Here is a 21,316-nt window from a genome sequence, read left to right as displayed (position 1 = left end):
GACCGCTCCAGTTTTGCAAGTGGAGAAACCATCTCGACTCATTTCCCCAAGTTTCCGCAGCTGTTAAGCCTCAGAGCCAGGACTTCAGCCTAGGTCTGTCTGACTCCTATGTCATACTATGGATCACTAAGCTTTGCAGCTGATAACATGTAACAAGGTTGGATTAGGAAACTCCAAGTCACCACCATGGGTGGCACTTAGCACATGGGGTGAGATGTTGGAAAATAGGAAAGCAGGTTTAGGCAATGGAAACATTTGACTGCATGTTGCCACTCACCATCAGTGGCCCCGACCAGCTCTGATCATGAGACTGTCTGAATGAACCTAAGAGGCTAGTTTGGTAAACAGCAAGGAAATGCTTTTGCTTCTGGGGAGACTCAAGGCAGTGCCTAGTTCTAGGACCATTGCCATGGGAACCACACATCCCTCTGCCACATCCCAGAAGGTACAACCAGAAGGAAATTTGGACATGGATCTGGGGGCTCAGATGGCTACCACCTTCCTGCAAATCCAGTATCAAGTGGAAGGCCAGTATCAGATGGCCTAGGCAGAGAAACCTCGACTTCAGATCTGAGTCCTCCCTTCTCCCTGAAAGCAGTTAGAAAGTGACAAAGTTGGCCACACCACTTCATTTGGGGACATTCTGCAAAGCCAGCTGCAAAGCAAATCCTTCTGGCTTTCACAAGCTTCTCCAGTCACAGCTCAAAATGTGCTTCCTTCCCTCACAGTGCTATTTGTAGCATCCAGGAGGGCTGGCTACCCTGTCATCCTTTTACCAGTAGTACGAGACCGCCGAGTTGGAGGCTTTGAGTTATGCACCAAAATCAAAGTCAGCACCTCCCTAAGTTTGAGATCCAGAGAAAACCGAACTACTGATTTAGGCAAACATCACCAACTTAGGGGCCAATACACCCCTATCTCAGGCCAGCTCTGCTGCTCCCCACACACTATGAGACCCCTGTCCCAGGTGCCAGAAACCCAGCCAAGGACCCTCCCTGGCCACGTCTTGCTAATGACACTGACTCATTAAAGTCTTGTTTTTTCCTCTACTTTCCTAGATTTAGCCCAGCTTCGACGGTGAGCATCTTTCTTGAACCCAGAACTGTTTTAAATTAAGATATATCTCATCACCCAAGAGCTGGCTTCTCTAGAGAATTTTTCTGATTTTAAATAAACACATACTCATGGCTTAAGAAAATTAAATACTTCAGAAGCCTAGTGAGCATTAACTCCCAAGAACCCTCCTTCAAGTTCACCTTTAAAAACCCACACGATCCTCTACACACCCCAGCGAGGAGCCGATTACAGGCACGGTTCTCCCACACTTCACCGGTTCCTGGACATCTTTAGATGTCAGTGTGTTCAGAGCTACATCACTAACAGCTGCTTCTTCAGATGAAGTGGGGTTTGTTTTACACTAAAACCACCCATTGGGTTTGGAGTGAGGCGTGTTCTCAGGGGAGGACTGAGCTGACCTCCGCTCCAAGGTGTGTGGGGCAGCCAGCGGGCACCGATGGGGCTGGGGTGTGGCACCGGGGGTGGGGGGTCGCCAGTTCCAGGCCTTCCTGTCCTCAGCATTCTCTGCCACCCTGACGGCTTTACCAAATGGACAAGATATGTCCAGACACCTCATCTGAGGCAGGGAGACCACAGCCAGGACCCGCTCCGGGGCTCGATGCAGCCCCACACACCCCGCCAGCCCCCATCTGGACGCTGCAGAGTGAAAGGCCCCCAACTACCACTGCCCATCCTCCCCCATCCTGAAAACAAGCCAAGCACCACTTAGCACAACTGCTGGAAACCGAGGCTGAGTTCAACAGGGAGAGGCCAGCCGAGGCCTCCTGGGAACCACCCCTCCAGGCAGGCTGCCAGCTTTGGGGAGGACAAGGCCACAGCAGCCTCTCCGGGACCCCCAAGCAGCTTCGGGGAGGGGGCGGCCTGGCAGCCTCACACATGGAGATAAACCAGCACCCACCCAGCCATCACTCACCTGGCAGGGAGCCGCTGCCTCCAGCCCGCTGGTGGGCCTTAAATGCTGTTAGCAGGTGGCAGGTGTTCAGGGCATTTGGGCCGTCCCCGCGGGGCTGGTTTCTGACCAATGTCAACGGTTCTTGGAATCACGTGGGGCACTCTGAATACCCTACCGCCTAGGACCCGGCCCAGAGACTGATTGAACTGGTCCACGGGGAGGCCCAGGCCTTCAGGTGAGGCTCACGTCCAAACGAGGTACAGCTGGGTGCCTCGAGGCGCTACAGGCCTTCAGGCTCTGCAGCTGCTGCCTTGGAGACCCTCAGATGGACGATCAGGAGGCAAGGGCGGAGGCAGCATCACCCTCCAGGGAAGGGTTTGTATTCCGGGTGTTTAAGACTTCTGGGAGCTGGCTAGATTGAGGGGCCTCTTCCTAAAATTGCAGGATTAGGCTTAAAGCTGCTGTTGAACCATTAACAAATGTTCATTCCCAAGGCAGACAAGAAGATTGGGTGGTGGTGAGAATGGGTCTGCTCTGGACTGAAACGGAAATAGGAACAAAATTTCATGTGTTTATGCCATAAGTATTTATTGAGTCCCCACTGTGTGCCAGGCCCTGACCCACAACAGTGAACAAGATGACCTGGTCCCCACCCTCCCATCAGGAGCAGAGATGGGCCTTCCCCGCAGAGTGGGAACAGGACAGCAATTGGGAAAACACAGGGCAGGGGAGGTCAGGGAGGACTTCCTGGAAGAGGTGATATTAGAGCCAAGTAATCAGGAAAATGAGTTAGCTGGTGAAAAAGTGTGATAAAAATACTCCAGGCAGAGGGAACAGCATAGGAAAAGGCACGGAGGCAAGAAAAATGGCCATGGTTCCTCTGGGAACAGAGGCTTTTCAGGATTGCCAGGACAATGGTCTCAGCCACCAGGGCAAAGACAACCTGAGGTACAGGGGAGGGGCAGAGGGAGCCGTCCGCTCCGGTCCAGGCAGGAGAGGGTTGCATTGTCTGTAGGAGATTTTAAGTCAATGATGAAACCAACTACATCTGTTTGTTTTTTGAGCCAGGAATTCTAAACAGTGTCAGCGGGCTGCCCCCGATCTTGTTGCTTTCTGAAAGTCTTTGGACTTGGTCCAGAGAGCAGCAGGCAACCCCCCTGAAAGCCCTGGCAGGGTATGTTCCTATTTGCATTATTTTTACTTTTTGATTATGAAAAGTTCCGAATTTGTAAAAGGAGAGAGAAGAGTCTGCACAAATCCTCAGGGACACCCAGGGTCCACAGTTCCCCACACCATCTTTCTTCCCCCAACCTCCACCTTTTAAATTATGTGGTTATTGATTTTTGTTGGTGTGTTTTAAAGGAAATCTCAGACAGTGTATCATTTCACCCAGAAATATTCAGAATGGATCTCTAACAGATTTAAAAATCTCTAACAGACTTAGAAACTAAAACCAAAAAAAACCACGGTCACCCCCACCAAAAGCAACAAGCACTCTAAGGTGTCACTTTAGAATATTTAGGCTAGACTTTGAGGATGGGTAGGAGGTGGATCCTTCCTGGGCTGGGGCTGGAGGGCAGAAGAGCGTATGGTGTCCAGTAGTGAGAGTGGGGAGAGAGGGTCTGACCCCAGGATGCCCTGGTTACCAGAGGGGAGGGGTGTGGAGAAGCCAGGGTTCTGAGTGGGGGAAGCGTGGAGTTCTGGGTTGGACCCTCACATCCAGGTGCCCAGAGAACATCAGGATGGGGGTGCAGCAAAGGCCAGTCAGTTCAGAGCTGGAATGGGACCCAGTGACCTACTGGAGGCAGTGGTGGGTGACAATGACAGATATAAGTTAGAGCTGTGGTTTCAAGCTGAGGTGGCTGGTAAGGGATGGTGTCAGAAAAGAGAGGGGTTCAGGATGACTTACAGGAGCCCTGACCCTGGCAGGATCCAAGGAGACCAGTGGAATCTCCCCAGGACCCCTGTTCTGCCCAAGGCATTTGAGACAACCCAGCTGTCTCCACCTCCCCTGGGATGCAGGCCAACGGCAACCCTCTTGCCTCAGCCTAAGCCCCTTCCGGCTTTTCCACACACACACAGCTGGGCAGAACCTTTAAACACTTAGGTTATACCGCTTTGCTGCCCGAATGCTCCAGTGCTCCCCAAAATCCCTACAATTGCCTGTGAGGCCCCTTGTGCTCTGCCTTGCTCCTTCTGACCTCGCTCCCATCACTGTCCCACTCAAGCCACCCCGGCCTCCTTACTGTCCCGCAAACACGCCAGACCCACGCTGGCCTCAGGGCCTTTGCACCTGCTGTTCCCTGTGCCTCCCTCGCTTCCTTCAGGTCTCAGGTTTTAGAGCCCATTTCTGGTTACCCTGACTAAAATCAAACCTCACCCCAACCTTGCCACCCCACCTGACTCGCTTCATTTGATCTTTCTCCCAGGTAGCACTTGCTGACGTCTGAAATGCAATGCATCCATTCCTTGCTTGTTGATTTTCCATCCCTACCCTGGAATAGAACATAAGCTCTAACAGGGAAGGGGCATTGTCTGACTCCCTGCTTTATCCCCACTACCAGGAAGAGTCATTGCCCACTATATTTGTTGAATGCAGAAGTGGGCTGCTGGCCCCAAAGCCAGGCTCATCCCCTGCCCCACTACTGTGTTCCGGGTGTCCCTTCTCCATCACTCAGTATGTAGTCAGGATGTACTGCGGATGCACTCAATACCCTTCCCAAGCCAAGCATCAAACCAGCATCCTTATTAATCTAATCAGCTCACTACACAGAGCCCACAGCTGCTACTCGGAGGACTCGGGCAAATAGCAGGAAGAACACTTCAGTTGGATTCCAAGTTCTCAGACGGAGGTCACTCCATCTGCCCTACTCCTTAGCCCCAATCATGGGCAAGGACCACATAATTCATCCAGGCTGGAAATCTGACTTCAGTCTCCCCCATTCCATCCCCTTCCTCCACCAGCCCCACCCTCCTCTACACCCCACTCCTCCCAACTTCTGCTTGGGGCTGACCACTGGGGACCACTTGCCCACTGGTCTGGCGGCAGGTTGTCACAATACCTTTCCAACAGACTTTTATGTGAAATTCTTGAGGTTGAATTACCTGATGGGTTTGTTTACCTGGTTCATTTAACCTGCCCTGACTCCTCTGATGTAGCAGGAACTCCCAGTTCCATTACACAGAATGGGACACCCAGGATGCTGGCATTGATGTGACTTGCCCGAGGTTACAGGTTGGGAAGGGAGGGTCTGTGTGGCCCCATCTTTGCCTCAGTGCTCTAATGCCTGTGCCAGGATCATGCCTGGCTCCTTCCTTTCTTCCTCCCTCCTCTTTCTCTCTTTCTTTCCTTTTTTTTAATGGAAGTAAAATATTGTAACATAAAATTGACCATTTTAACAATTTCTGAGTATACAGAGTGGCATTAAGTTGTGTAACCATCACTACCATCCATCTCCAGAACTCTACACCTTCCCAAACTGAAGGTCTGTCTCCATTAAATACTCACTCCCCCACCCCCTCATCCCTGACTCCCACTCCTCTACTTTCTGTCTCTGTGAATGTGGCTACTCCAGGGACCTCATAGAAAAGGGATCACACAGTATTTGTCCTTTGGGGACGGGCTTATTTCACTCAGCATCACGTCCTCAAGGTCCAATCATGTTGCAGCCTGTATTGGAATTTCCTTCCTTCTGATTTCTCTCTTTAAAACAAGAACACGTTTTTCATGTTTTTGTAGTAGCATCAACACAGTTATTTACAGTGGCCTCCCAAGTGGTCGGGGACGGGGAGAGGTCCTCCCTGGGTAGGAGGAGTATTTACATTTGACATTGTTTACAAAGGCCAGGCAGGGCGGTAGTGAAAGCAGACTGATTTCTTATCCATTTTCATTATCATTATTATTATTGTTATTATTATTAAAGTATAGTCAGTTACAATGTGTCAACTTCTGGTGTACAGCATAATGTCCCAGTCATGCATATTCATACATATATTCATTTTTGTATTCTTTTTCATTAAAGGTTATTACAAGATATTGAAAATAGTTCCCCGTACTATACCGAAGAAATTTGTCTTTTATCTATTTTTATATATAGTGGTTAACATTTGCAAATCTCCAACTGCTAAATTTACCCCTCCTCTATGGTCAGTGCACTCCCTTGTTGTCCACGACCCTGGCCAACTGTTCCCCAACTCCCCCAACTCGGCCCATCACTGGTTATTTATAAATGTCTATTCATTATATTATTAATGTAAAAAGGGTTTTTAAAAGACCCCAGAATTGGAGAGTTGATGTCACAGTTCCTCAGGGGACTCAGGGAAGCTTTTGTCGTTGAGGTCCATCTTTGGGAATCCACAGCTCCTGACAAATGCTGCTGTCAACGTCTTGGCCTCTGTGCCTATGAGCTTGTGTGTGTGTCTGTGTCTGTGTCTGTGTCTGTGTGGGTGTCTGTGTGGGTGTCTGTGTGTGTGTACACATGGGTCAGAAAGTCCTCAGGTCTTGGGGGGACTTTAACTTCCCAGGATGCTGCCCCTTAAGGAGTTCATTTCGGATTCTTGTAAGATGCTATTTGGCCCAGAACCAGGAGATGAGGAGGAAAGGAAATATTAAGGAAAGAAAAATAGTGGGGCGGGAAGACAGAAAAAGGGAACCAAACTGATCATTTATTAGGTCTGAGGCTCTCCAGGAAAATCAGGCCCGAGTCCTCTCACATAGAAGTTATTTACTAAAAGCGTGTTCTGTTTTGTGGGCTGATTCAGCACCATGGTTCCCAAGTTTCTCATCCACCTGGTTGTCCTAAGCATTTGCTTTTCTGGGGGTGAATGTTCTCCTACTGGGGCCTTTGAATAGCAGAAGCACAAACTGCGCCCAGAGTCCAGGCTTGTGTGTGGCTTTCTCCTGACAACACGTGACTTCAGGAGCTGGGTCGTGGACAAGGCTCCTTTGGAAACAGATACTGGGCACCTATGCCATGCTGGCCTCTGTGAGGTGCAGGAGTGAACCCGACAGGGTCCCTGCTGCCAAGGACCTTGGAGCTCACAGCTGTCATCGCTCGAGCATCCAGGCTCTAACAATCACCTCAGGGCCTTTGGTCCACCATCATCACCTCATCTGTGTGACAAGTGGATGAGATGGATATTATCATCATCCCATACAAGGGAGTGAGGTAGGTACTCAAAGACAGCACTGTGTGTTCAGCACGATGCTCCTACTCCCTGTGATGGCTCTGTGGGGGACATGCTGTCCTCACAGAGTGCAGAAGAATAAAGCCAAGGTTCATTCTCGCCCAGTCTGTGGCCTCAGAAGGAGCACCATAAATACATGTTGAATGGATGGATAGATGAGTGAATGGACAGATGGATGGATGAATGGCTAATGATGACAGATGGATGAATGGATGGATGAATGATGATGATGATGGATGAATGAATGGATGCATGGATGAATGATGGATGAGTGGTTGGATGATGGCTGAATGGATGGATGGATGGATGGATGGTTGGATGGATGAGAGATTATTCAGCTGAGCTGAGTTTTGAAGCCACCTGAGCTTTTTAGACACTGGGTTTTATTCGACCTTGGGAGAGTCACAGAAAGCAGAGACTCTCTCCTTTGGAAAAATAAGAATAAATACTTCTTGACAAAGAGGAATGATGTGAGGGATAAAAAGTGAAAATGATTTTTAGATATTTTGAGATAATAAAATGAAAACAGCCCTATAGGGCCAAATAAAATCAAATTGAGATATAGATCTACATGCAGGATGAAAGAGAAACACAGCTGGAGAAATCTATGTGCAGCAGCCTTGACCATCATGTCTCTGGGATCCCACAGAATTCACAGTTAATTAGGAAATCTCCAGTTGGCTTGGAATCAGAGACTTCTCAAGCTGGGCTTACAGAATTCTTTGGAGAACTCCTTGTCCAGGTCCCGCTTGTTTCTGCCCCAATTCCAGAGCAATGTGTTAGAGGCCCCACCTTCCATTTCGGAGCCTGCAGGGAAGTTTCCGGCAGTGCGCTAACCAAGCCCTCCCCTCCCGGAGACGACCCTGCAGAATTCCAAGGGTCTCTGGGGCAAGGGGCTATTTCTGGGCCCAGGCTCTGTGACCATGTTTGGCCTTCAAGGAGCACACTGAACTTTCTTGCACCTGCCAAGCCTTCTTCCTGCAACCCTCCCGGGAGGGCACTGATCCCCCTTCGTCCAAGGCAGCAAACAACAGCTGAGAATGCAGCCTCTGGGGCGGCCAGTAAGGACCCTCCAACCACCACCCCAGGGCCAAAAACCGGAGGGAAGCTCAGGAGACACACCCGACTGACATTTGTTACCTTTTCTCCCCTAAAAAAATAGTTTTGGATGCTAAAAATGGTCCTTCTCGTTGAAAAAAAAAAAACTTTCGGCAACACTGATACGTTTAATGAAGGTTTAACAAAAACAATCACCTGAAATCCCACCGCTCAGAGCTAATGGGGCCCATCACCTGGCTGAGGATCCTTGGAGCATCTGTTCACACAGGTGCCATTTTGCAAAAATGGGCTCAAGTTGTTCTAGAACCTTTCTTAAAAAATGGTGGGGGGTGAGGGGTATAGCTCAGTGTTACATAGCATGAGCTTGGTGAGCACGAGGTCCTGGGTTCAACCCCCAGTGCCTCCGTTAAGGGAGAAGAAAAATAAAGTAGTCAATATCACTTAAAAAAAAATCAACAATAACCCAACAGCACGCTGTGGAACTTGTTCCATGCCAATGAGTATGAATTTACATCGCCAGTTTAAAAAATATCCATTGTGCCTTTATTTAACTGTATTTAATTTCAGTTTATTTATGAATCCCCCAGGGATGAACATTTAGGTTGCTTTCAACTTTTCATTCTCACAATTCATTTCACCATCCCAATAGCAGTCTCCTGCAGAATTTCCCCTTCTGCTCCCTTTTAAGAAAAGTCAGCACAGAGCTTCCTGAAGGAAGGAGGGAGGGGAGAGAGTGAGGGAGAGAGGAAAGGAGGAGGGAGGAGGGCAGAATGACAGCCTTTGGGCTTCTGAAGAGGTTCCCTCAAGGAGATGAGGTGGGAGCCTGGGTGGGCAGTGCCCGGTATGGGGCTGCTCCAGGTACATAGGAGGTAGAAGCTGGAAGCCTCAGGCTTGAGTCAGCTGCTCTTCTGAGCAGAGGTCTCCGGAGCCCAGATACCCTGGAGGCGTGGGTCCAGCCTGTCCCCGCCCCAGTAGCCTAACAATAACCTACACATCCAAGCTCTGTGAAACGTGGAGTTGGGATGATCATAGAGGCGGCAGTGAGATGCTCCCATGGGGTGGGGGGGGAGGGGGGAGGCAGGGATCAGGCTACTGAGGACATGACCCTACTGACACCCGCAGAAACTGGCGTGATCAGGAACACCAGGCATGATAAATATATTCTGACTCTGTCCCCACCCCTCCCAGCCAGCCCAAGCCAAGTTATCAGAACTCATGGCTCCAACACTAGACCTTATTCAAAGGAGCCCAATGTGCTCCAGGGAAGCTGCCCCAGGAGGTCAGCAGAGGTAGATGGAGACGGAATTTCTTGGGGTCTCCATTCTGAGTCACGCAGGGAAACCCTTAACATGTAGGCAGCCTGTTACCACTGAAAAACAATTTAAAGACAAGCCATGGACCAGGAGAAAATATTTACCTAGCAAGTATCCAACAATAGCCTTGTATCTAGAATATATAAAGAGCTCTCAAAATTCAATAATAAGAAAACAAACTATCTGATGATAAAAAATGGACAAAAGATCTGAACAGACACTTCACCAAAGAAGATATGTGGGTGGCAGATAAGCATGTGAAATGATGCTCAATGTCATTAGTTGATGATGATTAGTTATGTTTTAAGAAAGCATTTTTGAGTCCATAAACCCACTTGATCATTTCATGAATTCCATGGAGTTAGTAGTCAATATGACTCTGATTATTATTATTCTCATTTTACAGTGAAGATACAGAAACTCATAGAGGTTAAATGACCTGCCCAAGTTTATGTCTGAGACTCAAAGCCATGGAACTCTTTCCATTCGGGAGGTCTCTGGGTTCTAAGAAGCAATATAAAAGCCAACACTTTTTATGCATTTGGACAAGTCATACTTCTCCTTTGAAGCAAAGAGAGAAGACCACACCCACCCACATACCCCCGCCATCCTGGATGGACAGACTGGCCTCGTAAGCAGGAACATGAAGGACAGGGCTTGCCCTAGCGGCGTGCAGTGAACATGTGGAAGGAGTGACTGCTGAACTCCAACAGCAGGAGCGCTCGTAGGCTGGGAAAGCCTCCCCTGTGGACCTTCCAGAGCTAATGCTTTGTTTCAAAAGGGGGCCTGTCCCAGGAGAGCTGGTTCCTGTCCAGGGCCCGGCACATGGCAGGGAATCTGTAGCTGTGGTTTCCTGACTGTGGATCTGGAAGGTCCAATTTACTTTGACTTGCCTTGACTGAGAACTTAGATTCATCTGAGGTCCTGGCACTGGCGGGCCATCCAAGGGCACTAAGACATGGTGGGGGTGGGGGTGGGGGTGGTCCTCATGCTGGCCAGATGGGCAGAGAGCCCAGGATCGATCAAGGCACCACTCCTCCACCTTAATCTCCTCTGTCCTCCCCCATCTGTCTCCCACTAGAGCCCTCGGCACAGTGTTTCCCCACTGGCAGCCAAGAAGCAGCAATGCAAACTCCTCAGAGGCCAAGAAAGTGTCTAGTCAATTGCACATCTTTGCTAGGGTCTAGCAAAGAACTTGGCCCAGAGCTCAAGGGACTGGGGAAAGGAAGGAAGAGGGGTAGAGAAGGGGAGAGACCAACACAGGTCTAGCTGGCCTGTTTCCTAAGGCGGATGCTTTCACCCTCTGTGTGTGCTACGTCCAGGGGTTTCTGGATGGAGATGCCAAGAACAGCTCCCATCTCGACTACCACCCAGAGTACTGTGCTCAGATTCCTTGTTCCCATCACATGACTCTGGCTTTCATTCATTCAGTGATCATCTAATAGATGCCAGGCACTTCACCTGCATGAACTCATTTGATTTTCATAACAAGCCTATTTGATATCCCCATTTTACAGACAAGGAAATTGAGGCATGGAGAGAATCAGGTTTCAGAGTCCACATTCTTGACCACCATACTCTACAGCCTCCCAGGAAGGAGACAAAGCCCCTGCCCTCACCTCGCTGATGTTCTGTGAAGGCAAGAGCCCGGGAATCATGTAGTCGCTCTATAATGCATTGTTGGGTAGTGACAGGGGCTAGAAAGGAAAACAAAGCCACAACTCAGGCACTAACTTGCTGTGTGCTTCCTGGAAAATTGCTTCACCCCTCTGAGCTTCTGTTTTCTCACCTACTAAGAGTAGGTCATGACTCATTCGCCTTCCCCACCTGCCCCGGTTATTGGAAGGATCAGAATGAGCTCATGGACAAGGGAATCCTTTGTTTTTGTTGTTGAACCAACGCCAACCCATGACTCTAGGGAATTTTTCCCTCTATGGAATTCAAGTCAGCTTGTCTTGTCTAGAAAGACATCACTGGACATCCCGCACATATCTTTATGAGCCGGGTTATTCCCAGTCCAGGGCGATTCTTAGTGTATTTTTAAAGGCAGAGAGCAATGCGGGCACCCACCCACTCTTGGATGGTAGCAGTCACTGGATAGTTACTTCCAGGGCCTTCCCCAGACCAAACACACTTCCTGAAATGGAATTTTCTGGAATGTGACCATTAAAAACTCCCCTGTGAGAAGCTCAAACCATGAGAGGCCAAGGGGGAGGTGCTGGATGCCCTAATTTGCTCCAGGTCTGTTTGCCACCCTTCACCACCCTGCCCTGTGTCCCAGGAGGCTGCCTCCCCACGTCCCCGCGCTCCTGCTGGGTCTGGTTGGGCAGCAGCTGTGCCATCCCTTGAGGGCCATGCTCTTCCTACAGCCATGTCTGGCGTGCAGTGGCTTTCTGGCCACCTCCCTGGGGCTGGAGGTGCCTCACACTGCACCACAGGTTTCCCACAACGCTGTCTCACCTTAGTCAATAGTCTCTTCATTCAACCCCAGGCAGGCACCCCGCTGGAGTGTGCTCTTTCCCGCTGGGGGATGGGCTGAAAAACTCCTGTTGGGTGTCATCCCTTCCCAGAGTCATCGCAGGGCAGTGTCTGGTTCTTCTCACTGGCCCCAGCTCATGAGCCAGAATATGATCACGTGGGAACCAGCTGGAAGCAGCCCAGGACCCAGGCTGAGGGTGAGGCACTGCATTCCAAGGATGGGCTCCAGGCCCCCCGGCTGCTGGCTGCCAGGGAGGGCTCCCCACGCACCCTCTCCTGGTCTGGGCGCTGTCCTCAAAGGCCCCAGGGTGGGTAGGGTGTGGGGAGACCTCCTCCCTGACTCAACCCAGAGAAGCTCCACTTTTATCTCTTACAAACCAGACTTCTGCACAAAGATCTGCCCATTAAATTCCTGCTGCTGGAGAGATTGCATACAACCCCATCGGGCGATCAGAATTCGAAGAGCGGCAGGTTGGCAGGAATAGCGCCTCTGCAGCACTGAAGACAGCCATGCTTGGAGGCATGTCCGCCAAAATCTCATTCTACCTTTGGGGAAAGAGAGGCCCCGCATGGGAGAAGTGAGGTTCATCCTTCGGTGTGAAGTATTCAGGCAAAGCAGGTGCTGCTGACATTCAATGTTATAATTACTTACCAATCTGATTCTTCACTGCCGAATCCCAGTTTTCAGAATACAGTAACATACTGTAGGGGGGTCAGATGATAATAGCAAACACCTGGAAAATATTAATATGGACTACATAAAAGTTTCTTTGCGTTTACAGTAACTCTTCCCAGGCAAACCCAGAGAGACTAAAAAGGAAATCAACTCCACATTCAGGTGGGTTCCTTTCTTCTTTAAGAAGAACTGAGGCATCAAACCTAAATATAAAAGCTAAAACCATACAACTCTTAGAAGAAAACCCAGGGGCAAACCTTCATGACCTCGACTTTAGCAGTGGTTTCTAAAATATGACACCAAAAGCCCAGGTGACAGAAGTAAAAAATAGATAAATTACACTTCATTAAAAGTAACTTTTTGCATCAAAGGACACTATGAAGAAAGTGAAAAAGCTCACAGAATGGGAGAAAATTTTTGCAAATCATACATTTGACCAGGATCCAGTATCTAAAACATATGAAGAACTCTTACAGCTCAACAACAGAAAAACAACCTAATTTAAAAATAGGCTGACATTTTTTCCAAAGATATGCAAATGACCCACAAGTCCATGAAAAGGTGCTCAACATCATAGGTCATCAGGGAAATCTAAATAAAAACCATAACCAGGTACCACTTCTCATCCAGTAGGATACCCATAATAAAAAAAAAAAAAAAAGGAAACTAACAAGTGTTAGTGAGGATATGGGGAAACTGGAACCCTTGTGAACTGCTGGTGGAAATGTGAAATGATTCAGCTGCTACAGAAACAGTTTGGTGACTCCTCAAAAAACTAAACATAGAATTACCAAGTGACCCAGCAATTCCACTCCTGGGTAAATAGCCAAAAGAATTAAAAGCAAATATATATGTGTGTGTGTTCATAGCAGCACAAAAGGTGGGAGCAACCCAAATGTTCATCAGTGGATGGATGAATGGATAAAGAAATTGCAGTATATCCGTATGATGAAATATGGTTCAACCAGAAAAAGGAACAAAGTACTGATACATGCTACCATGTGGATGAACTTTGAAAAGATTACGCTAAGTGAAAGAAGCCAGATACAAAAGATCGTATGTTGTGTGGTTCTACTCATGTAAAATATCTCGAATAGGCAAAACCATAAAGACAGAAAGCAGATTGGTGATTGCCAGGGGCCAGAAGAGAAACTGTTTAATAGGTAGTAAGTTTCCTTTTGAGCTGATGAAAATGTTCTAAAACTCAATGGAGATGGTAGTTGCACAACACTGTGAATATCTTAAATGCCATTGAGTTACTCACTTAAAATGGTTACCCTTGTGCTATGTTAATTTTTTCTCAATTAAACAAAATAGTGAATTGGGGACCTGGAGGATGGGGATGGGGATGACAGCAGATTCTAGGAAGAAAGTCCCCCATGCAGTTTCTCCCTCCAGACCCAGAGACCATCTCTGAGCTTGAGAAGGGCAGAAAGGATTCTTAAGAGTCCAGACATCACATTGTATGGATGGGAAAGGTGAGCCCAGAGAGGACAAGGACTTGCTCAAGGCCATGAAAGCATGGAAGACCCTGGAAGAATTAGAGGTAGGGCTTTAGAATGCAAAGCTGGCTCTGCCAGCCATGGTGGGCTGGAGGGAGCCCACGGCCACTATCAGATGAGTGAAGTCCAAGCTCACATTTATGGCCTGAACAAGAGAATGGTCAAAGTCATCAACCAATTGTTATCTGGCTTCATCCACACTCAAGGCTTCAGATGAGCCCACCTGAGTCTTCCTCGTAGGGCATCAGCTTCCTCCGTGGTGCAGTGATAGCTTTAAGAGGAAAACCCACTAGCCAGCTGTTTTATTTCGGCACCCCTGGGCTAAGGTCATCAGTTTCCCTGCAAGGGCAATGGGAGAAAGGCAAATGGCCTAGAGTCAGGGCACTCACTGATTCCCCTGAGGGACGGGGGCAGGGCAGTCAGGCCCTGGAAGGTGAAGCCAGCTGAGCCACTGGAGCCCTGGGGGGTTCTTTTCTTTTTTATATTTTGCTGGCTTGGACCTGTTGGGCAGGTATAAAAGGGAAAGGCCCGCCTCTGCTGGGAATCCAGTCTCTTCCAGCGTGGTCTCTGGCGGGTACTACAGAGGATGCTGGGGGACGTGGGAAGCAGGGAGGGAGTGCCGTGAAAGAGTCATCTGAGGAAAGGGGGTGTAATGAGGAGAGATTAGCAAGGGAGGCAGGTGTGGGCATTTCTTGAGGAGCTGCAGGGTGGGCATCTCATTCAGTGCTCCAAGAGATTTGGACATACCAGGAAGGAGGGAGCAGCCATGTTCCACAGTGAGACAGGAGTAGTGGGATTCGAACCCAGAGTATCTCCACTTCACTGCACCACCTCGTCTTCCACGAGGGGTGGAGGGGTGCTGGATTCACACTGGGTTCAGTTCCCACCCTGCCTTTCTCACACTTTGTAATGCATCTCTCTCCTCTGAGAACCCTTCTAGCTTTTGCATTCCATGAGCTGAATTTTTTCTGATTTTTTTTTTAATGGAGGTACTGGGGATTGAACCCAGGACCTCTTGTGTGCTAAGCATGCACTCTACCACGGCGCTATTTCCCTCCCCACTATGGTTCGTGATTTTTAAAAAAATGGGTCTTGGTTACCAAAGATGCCTGGAAAGAGCTGTTGTCTTGCAGGGTTGGGAGTGGTTTGGATACAGGGGGACCCTGGGAAGTGGGGTCACAACTGAGCAGGAGGCTGGTGGCCACTGAGAGGGGTGGCATAGTCCTCAGGGCTGTGCCTGGTGCCAGGTGTCTGTGCCCCAGGCCACCAGGCCAGGACAACAGCAATCACACCTTAGCCCGTGGTTCACGGCAAAACCACCATTAAAAAAATACAAGCAGCCTAACTGGAATAAACAAAGGGGAATATCTGGTCCTTCCTCCCCTATTACAACAATTAAAAAGGACCCCAGCACTCAGACAGGAGTAGTCGTTGTGTTTTAATGACAAGTCGAATGCATTTTAATCTAAACTTGCTGATACCTGAATTCTCTTTTCATGTGGATTTTGGTCTCATCTCCCCAGTGACTTCCATCTGTGGTAAACAGAACCATGAAGATGAGATCGCACAAAGGCATTGCAATTGTGCCAGCAGGGACCACGAGTGACAAAAAGAAGTTTCTGTAGAGCCATGGTATCTTCCAGAAAGGGGATGGGAGAGGCCCAACGAGGCCACTGAGCTGCCCAAGGTGACTTTTGGCAGAGCTGAGTGACAGTCAGACAGTCAGGTCTCCTGGGTGCCATCAAAGACAGTCCAAAGCTATCAGCAGAAACTGAGGACTCCCAGCTCTGTACCCCGCAGAGACGGGACTCAGGGAGTATCAGGCAGCGTTCTTACCCTGGGCTCAGCGACCTTCAGTGGGAAAACGATTCCATCTTGCTTTGCACAATCTTTAACTGAAATGTACCATTTCCTCCCCTTTTTAACACAGGCAACACATCCCAGTTGTATTAGCAGTAACTCTGACTTTGTCAGCAGAAGTCACTGATAGTTTCATATCATATTACAATTGTTGCAGAGAGCTCAAAAGATTATTAATTCTCATTGTTGCTTCAAAACTGCAGTGGTTATTAGACTGCCGTTAAATTGTGTTATTTGATACTTTAGTGGAGAAGCACATGTATTGCTGTACCATGCATGTTGAATATTGTGTTAATTATATTTCAGTGTCATTCGTTTCCTTGATGATCTTATTTATTTTATTACCTGAATTTAAAATTTTGTCCAATAGGATCACAGACATTACCAGGTGGACAAAGAGGTCTGTGGCCCATGAGAACATGGGACACCTATCCGCCCCTCTCCCCCTGCCACCCACTTCTTTCATTCCTATATCCTGTGGAATGAACCAGCTTTGGCTGGAGTTCAGGCTCCAACCAGAACTCTCTATGCTGGACCCTACAGCAAGATGAGGAGACAGTGTCGGGATTTGCCTCCACCACTTGCCTATCCTGGCGCTGCTCCTTTTAGAAATATCGGTGACCCTAGCAGGAGATGCGGGAGCTCCCCTGAGGATAGCTTGGTGGAATAGGGGTCTGGGGGCACAGTCGTGAGACCTTCCATCTCCAGCTGTGTTACTAAAAGGTGGAGGCTGTACTCTTGGCTGGAGAACAGCACTGCTGACAAAGAGGTTCAGACCCACACCTCCCCTTAAACCTCCAAGAAGGTTCTTTATCCTTAAGACAAATTGGACGCCCCTGACTTCCCTCTTTGCTACCGTAATTCCCCAGTCCTCATCCTTCCTGGTGGTTTGGTGAAATCATCTGGATTTGGAAACCAAGAGGCCCAGCCCGGACCCCAGGCTGTCCTTGTCCTAAGAGAGGTGATCATGGAACAGGGGCGATTATTATCTACCAGGGACTCGCTTAGCATCTGGTAAAGCCTGTGGACCTCTGCTCAGATTAGTGTTTTTAAATGTGTAAAATAAGCTACCTAGGGTGACAAAGAAAGCCAATGGTATTAAAATACAGTGATCAAAATATTTTAAAAATCAGATCGTGATATAGCAATTAAAAGAATACTTTTCTGTTAGTAGATTTCAATAACCACATATAACCAAGGATCTAATAAGACCATCATTTCAAAGTTGAGACGAGAGTAAGTAATATTTGGAGTCATCTGCAGCCACACCACAATGAAAGAATAGCTGTGATTTCTGCTGGGGACAAGTGCTGGTAATACAGTGGCTTGTGGCATCTGCTCGGACCTTAAGGGAAAGTGAAAACCAAGGGGTAATTGTTTCTCTTCCCATTTCATGATTAAAAGTCCTTGCTTTAACCTCTCCTGGCCCTCATTTTCTCCTCCATAAAATGAGCTTCCTGATCCCTACCTCACAGCCTTACTGTGAGGGGTGAAGGGACCATAGATGCAGAAATGTTTGGCAGTGGGTGGGGATACAAAACTCAAAGGAGTTATTAGCTTATTTGTTATTCTCGGTTATTAAGACCTAATAAAAGTGACATGAGAGAAGCAGCCCCATCTGTCTCCGGGCTTTTGCCCTGGATCATACAACAGTCTTGGCAAACCATCCTCTCTTTCCCCTACAGCACCCAGGGAAGTCCTGGTTCCAACCCATGGTTCCTTCCTGCTCCTCCCTCAGCCGAGCCACGATGCCTGGTGGGTACAGAGGTGAATGTGGGGACGATGTGGACCCAATGCTCTTCCTGACACCTCCAGATAAAGAGAGGATTGAAACCATGAACAAGCCCTATGACATCAAGAGGTCCTGCTGGGTCAAGGACGAGACAGAAGGCTTCATTGCTGGGGAGATTCAGTCTGAACAGAGTGACCAGGTCACCATGAAGATGGTCACCAACCAGGTGGGTGGTGAAGAATCCCCAGGATGAAACAGCTGTGGGAGTGGCGGACACCCAGGGCAGACACCCAGGCTCTGCTGTCCACGCTTCTGTTCGAGAGGCAGGATGGCAGGAAGAGTAGAAGCCTCTTAGTCCCCGGTGCTGAGTTCAAGTTTAGACTCAATGACACTCAAGCTGTGGGGCACAGAGCAAGCTACTTTCCCTCTCTGAGCTTCGGCTCCCTGACAACAGAGATTCCAATGCGGTAAGACGTGAAAGTGCTTTGTGTGCTCTAAAACAGCGCATGTGAGGGAGAGATTATCACGAGAATTACTTATCTTGAAAGCCCCAAACAGCTCTCATGTGGAATCTGTTTGCTAAGAGTGAGAGGAGCATCCCACCCATCAGGAGCTATAGTGTGTGCCCGGGATGGCTTGTGCGATGTGAGACAGGGCACCCTGGAGCACCCTGGCCAACCTGGGTCCTGAGCTATAAATGGTGGCACTGAGCCCCTCACTGTGTGGCAGTGGCGGTGCTGGAGCTGTCTTGTCCTGGCTTGTGAGGATCCAACGCTAAATATTCCGGGGCTTGGTAGCTAGTTGTTAAACCTTTGGCAGCTTTATTTCAGCTATGGTGGAAGTGTTTACAACCTGAGAATTGACAAATGGTACAAATCAGGGATTTTCCCCACCCCCGTACAGCTGGTTTACCAGCACACAACTCTCTGCTGGTCTGCATTATGTCTGACTTGAGAGAGTAGTTAGAAATTTTAGTTTATTAAACCCCTCCCCTGTGGCAGATTCCTGGGAAGGCACTGGACCTTTTGCTTAATCCTTTCAATGACCTTATGGAGTAGGATTTATGGACCTTATTTTGCAGACGATCAAAGATTTTAAAAATTTTAAGTAACTTGTCTACAGTCACAAAGATAGTTAAGTGATGAACTCAGATTCAAAGCTTGCTGAACCTGGGCTCAAATGCCCGTGCCCCCTCTATAGCACCACGCCATCCCTCCACGGTGGGCTGCAAAGCGGGTATGTGAGTTCAGTCCTTGGTTAGTTGCACGAATAAGAGAACAGAGACCTTTCATGATCAGAACTTGCAACGTCTAAGCTTGACTGTGTACCCCACTTCCCTTTCAGAGGAGTGGAGTAGAAATGAGGCTCTAGCTGAGTTAAAGTGGGTTTGAACACAAAAGTCAAACTTAACTCTCAGGAGAAACATCCTTTTCAGAAGGGCAGGGCACTTCTGATGGATGATGAGAGTGGAGCCCCAGAGGCTCCAGTTTGGGTGTAATTTAAGGACAGCACTTAACTTCCATGGGCATCTGCAGGGGACATGCCATCCAGCCAGCGGAGGGACAGTAAGACTAACTCCTCTGGCTTCTAAGATAAAGGCACAGGGCTTCCTCTGCTGGGGCTGAAAGAGAAGTGTCTGCCCATGGGCAAGGCTCAGAGATCTGGAAACTTCCGGAAATGGACTCTGAACGAAACTCAGCCTGATTTACTAGGGGTGTGGTGACCATTACTGGGTGGATTTTCCAGAACTGTCAAGATTTCAAATTATCTGCCTATTGGACTCATAAATTATTAAAGGTCCCAGAAATCCCAGTAGCTGTTCAAGCCTCACGTCTCAGGCTGCAGACAGCTCAAAGATATTTATTTTCTGAATCACGTGCCTTGAGCCTCGATCCCAAATGCTTCCATTTAAGAGCTGGTGCTAGTTTTCATTTACAGAGGAAAATTGGGGTGCAGAGCAGGATGGGGCTGGCCTGCTCTGCACAGGAGCCCCAGACTCTTCACGCTGTATTATTTTCACCCTAAAATATCTACTACTCATCATCTTGGTCTTTTTTTTTTTCTGTCTTGTTTGCTTTCAATTTTATTCTTCAGGGTGATGTGGTGAGAGCAGGGGAATACCTATTTTTATTTTTTGATTGAAGTATAATCAATTTATAATGTTGTGTTAATTTCTGGTGTACTGTATAGTGATTCTGTTATACATATATATTCCTTTTCATTATTTTTTTGATGGGGGGAGGTAATTAATTTTTTTTTAATGAAGGTACTGGGGATTGAACCCAGGACCTTGTGCCTGCTAAGCATGGGCTCTACCACTGAGCTATACCCTCCCCCTATATTCCTTTTTAGGTACTTTTTCATTATAGACTATTGTAAGATATTGAATAAAGTTTCCTGTGCTATACAGTAGGACATTGTTGTTTATCTGTTTTATACATAGTAGTGTGTATCTGCAAATCCAGAACTCCCAATTTATCCCTCCAAGCCCCTCTTTTTTTTTTAATGGAAAAGTTCATTGCTATTTAGAAACCACCACAGTTTCTCAAGGCAGAGAGCCAAGAGTCACATCTCTGCAAAGTGTCCCTGGGATCAGTGAGCAAGCTACTGGAATGGACTTGGCTGGAAGAGCCACACTGGAGATGGAGCCTGGAGGTGCTCTGAATGGAGGGCGGGAACGTCAAGGTCTTTTTACACGATCCCACTTAAGTCCATATAGTTCTCCCAGCAACCAGCCAAGGAAGCCTGCTTCAGAGGGAAGATAGTTGGAATCCCTCCCAGTCCCAGGCCAATGGGACAGGGCTGGGCCAGGAGTGGGCCCCCTGATTCCAGCTTTTTGCAGGATGTCAGAGAGTGACTGGTACACTGTGCCAGATGCCACCGTGGCTGTGACAGTACTATGTCCTAATGCATCTGCTGCTCTGTCTTGACCCACCCCCAAGACAGTCACCGTGAAGAAGGATGATATCCAGCAGATGAACCCACCCAAATTCTACCAGGTCAGGGACGTGGAGGACATGACCTTCCTGAACAAGGCCGATGTCCTGGACAATCTGTGTCAATGTTACATCAACATGAAGATCTATGTGAGTGCCAGGGCTGGGGGTGGGGAGGAAAGAGGGGTGCATGGCAGATCTTCCACCCCTCTCCTGATGGGGAGGGGGTAGCTACTCAACCTTCCTTGGCAACCCTTCCTTGGCACAAGGGCAGAGGAACCACGTTTTGACATGTTAGAACTTCCACCTCAAGGCTTGGGCATCTCAGCAATGGTACAATCTCCATGGGCAGCTCACACACCTTTTGTTCAGACTGTCCCCTTGTCAGTCTTCCTTCTGACCCCACCTCCACAAACTCTCCAATCAAAATATCATTTTCCCCTTAATGACCATATGTCCTTATTAGACACCCCTCTCTGTCCATCCATCCATCCTCTGCCCATCCATTCATCTCTCCTTTCCTTCCCTTCTTCCATCCTCTCTTTCTTCCTTGTGTCCATCTATCTGACCATTCAGTCATTCAACAAACACTGAGCCCTGTGCA

At 48.4% G+C, this 21,316-nt stretch overlaps 1 protein-coding gene across 5 annotated transcripts in view; it reads right to left on the bottom strand.

Moving 5' to 3' along the window:
- The window catches only part of KPNA7 (karyopherin subunit alpha 7), a 59,823-nt gene that overhangs the window by 23,783 nt on the left and 14,724 nt on the right, over nt 1-21,316 (bottom strand). Inside the window, exons 2-3 of one of the 5 annotated variants that reach the window (XM_072943295.1) lie at nt 12,659-12,760; nt 11,148-11,225 (exon numbers count right to left, since the gene is read on the bottom strand). The exons of 1 other annotated variant lie outside the window; for it this stretch is intronic. In XM_072943295.1, coding sequence (XP_072799396.1) covers nt 11,148-11,225; nt 12,659-12,707 — 127 coding nt within the window. In that variant the 5' untranslated portion in view covers nt 12,708-12,760. Of the gene's footprint in view, nt 1-1,990; nt 2,102-11,147; nt 11,226-12,658; nt 12,761-21,316 lie in introns of those variants that run through there. 3 more of the 5 variants (XM_072943294.1, XM_072943296.1, XM_072943297.1) reach the window with 3 other exon arrangements.

The sequence above is a fragment of the Vicugna pacos genome, chromosome 18 (assembly GCF_048564905.1).
Source record: "Vicugna pacos chromosome 18, VicPac4, whole genome shotgun sequence".
Classification (NCBI taxonomy): domain Eukaryota; kingdom Metazoa; phylum Chordata; class Mammalia; order Artiodactyla; family Camelidae; genus Vicugna; species Vicugna pacos.
Note: the sequence above shows the minus strand (reverse complement) of the source record. Positions and strands in the feature narration are given on the sequence as shown.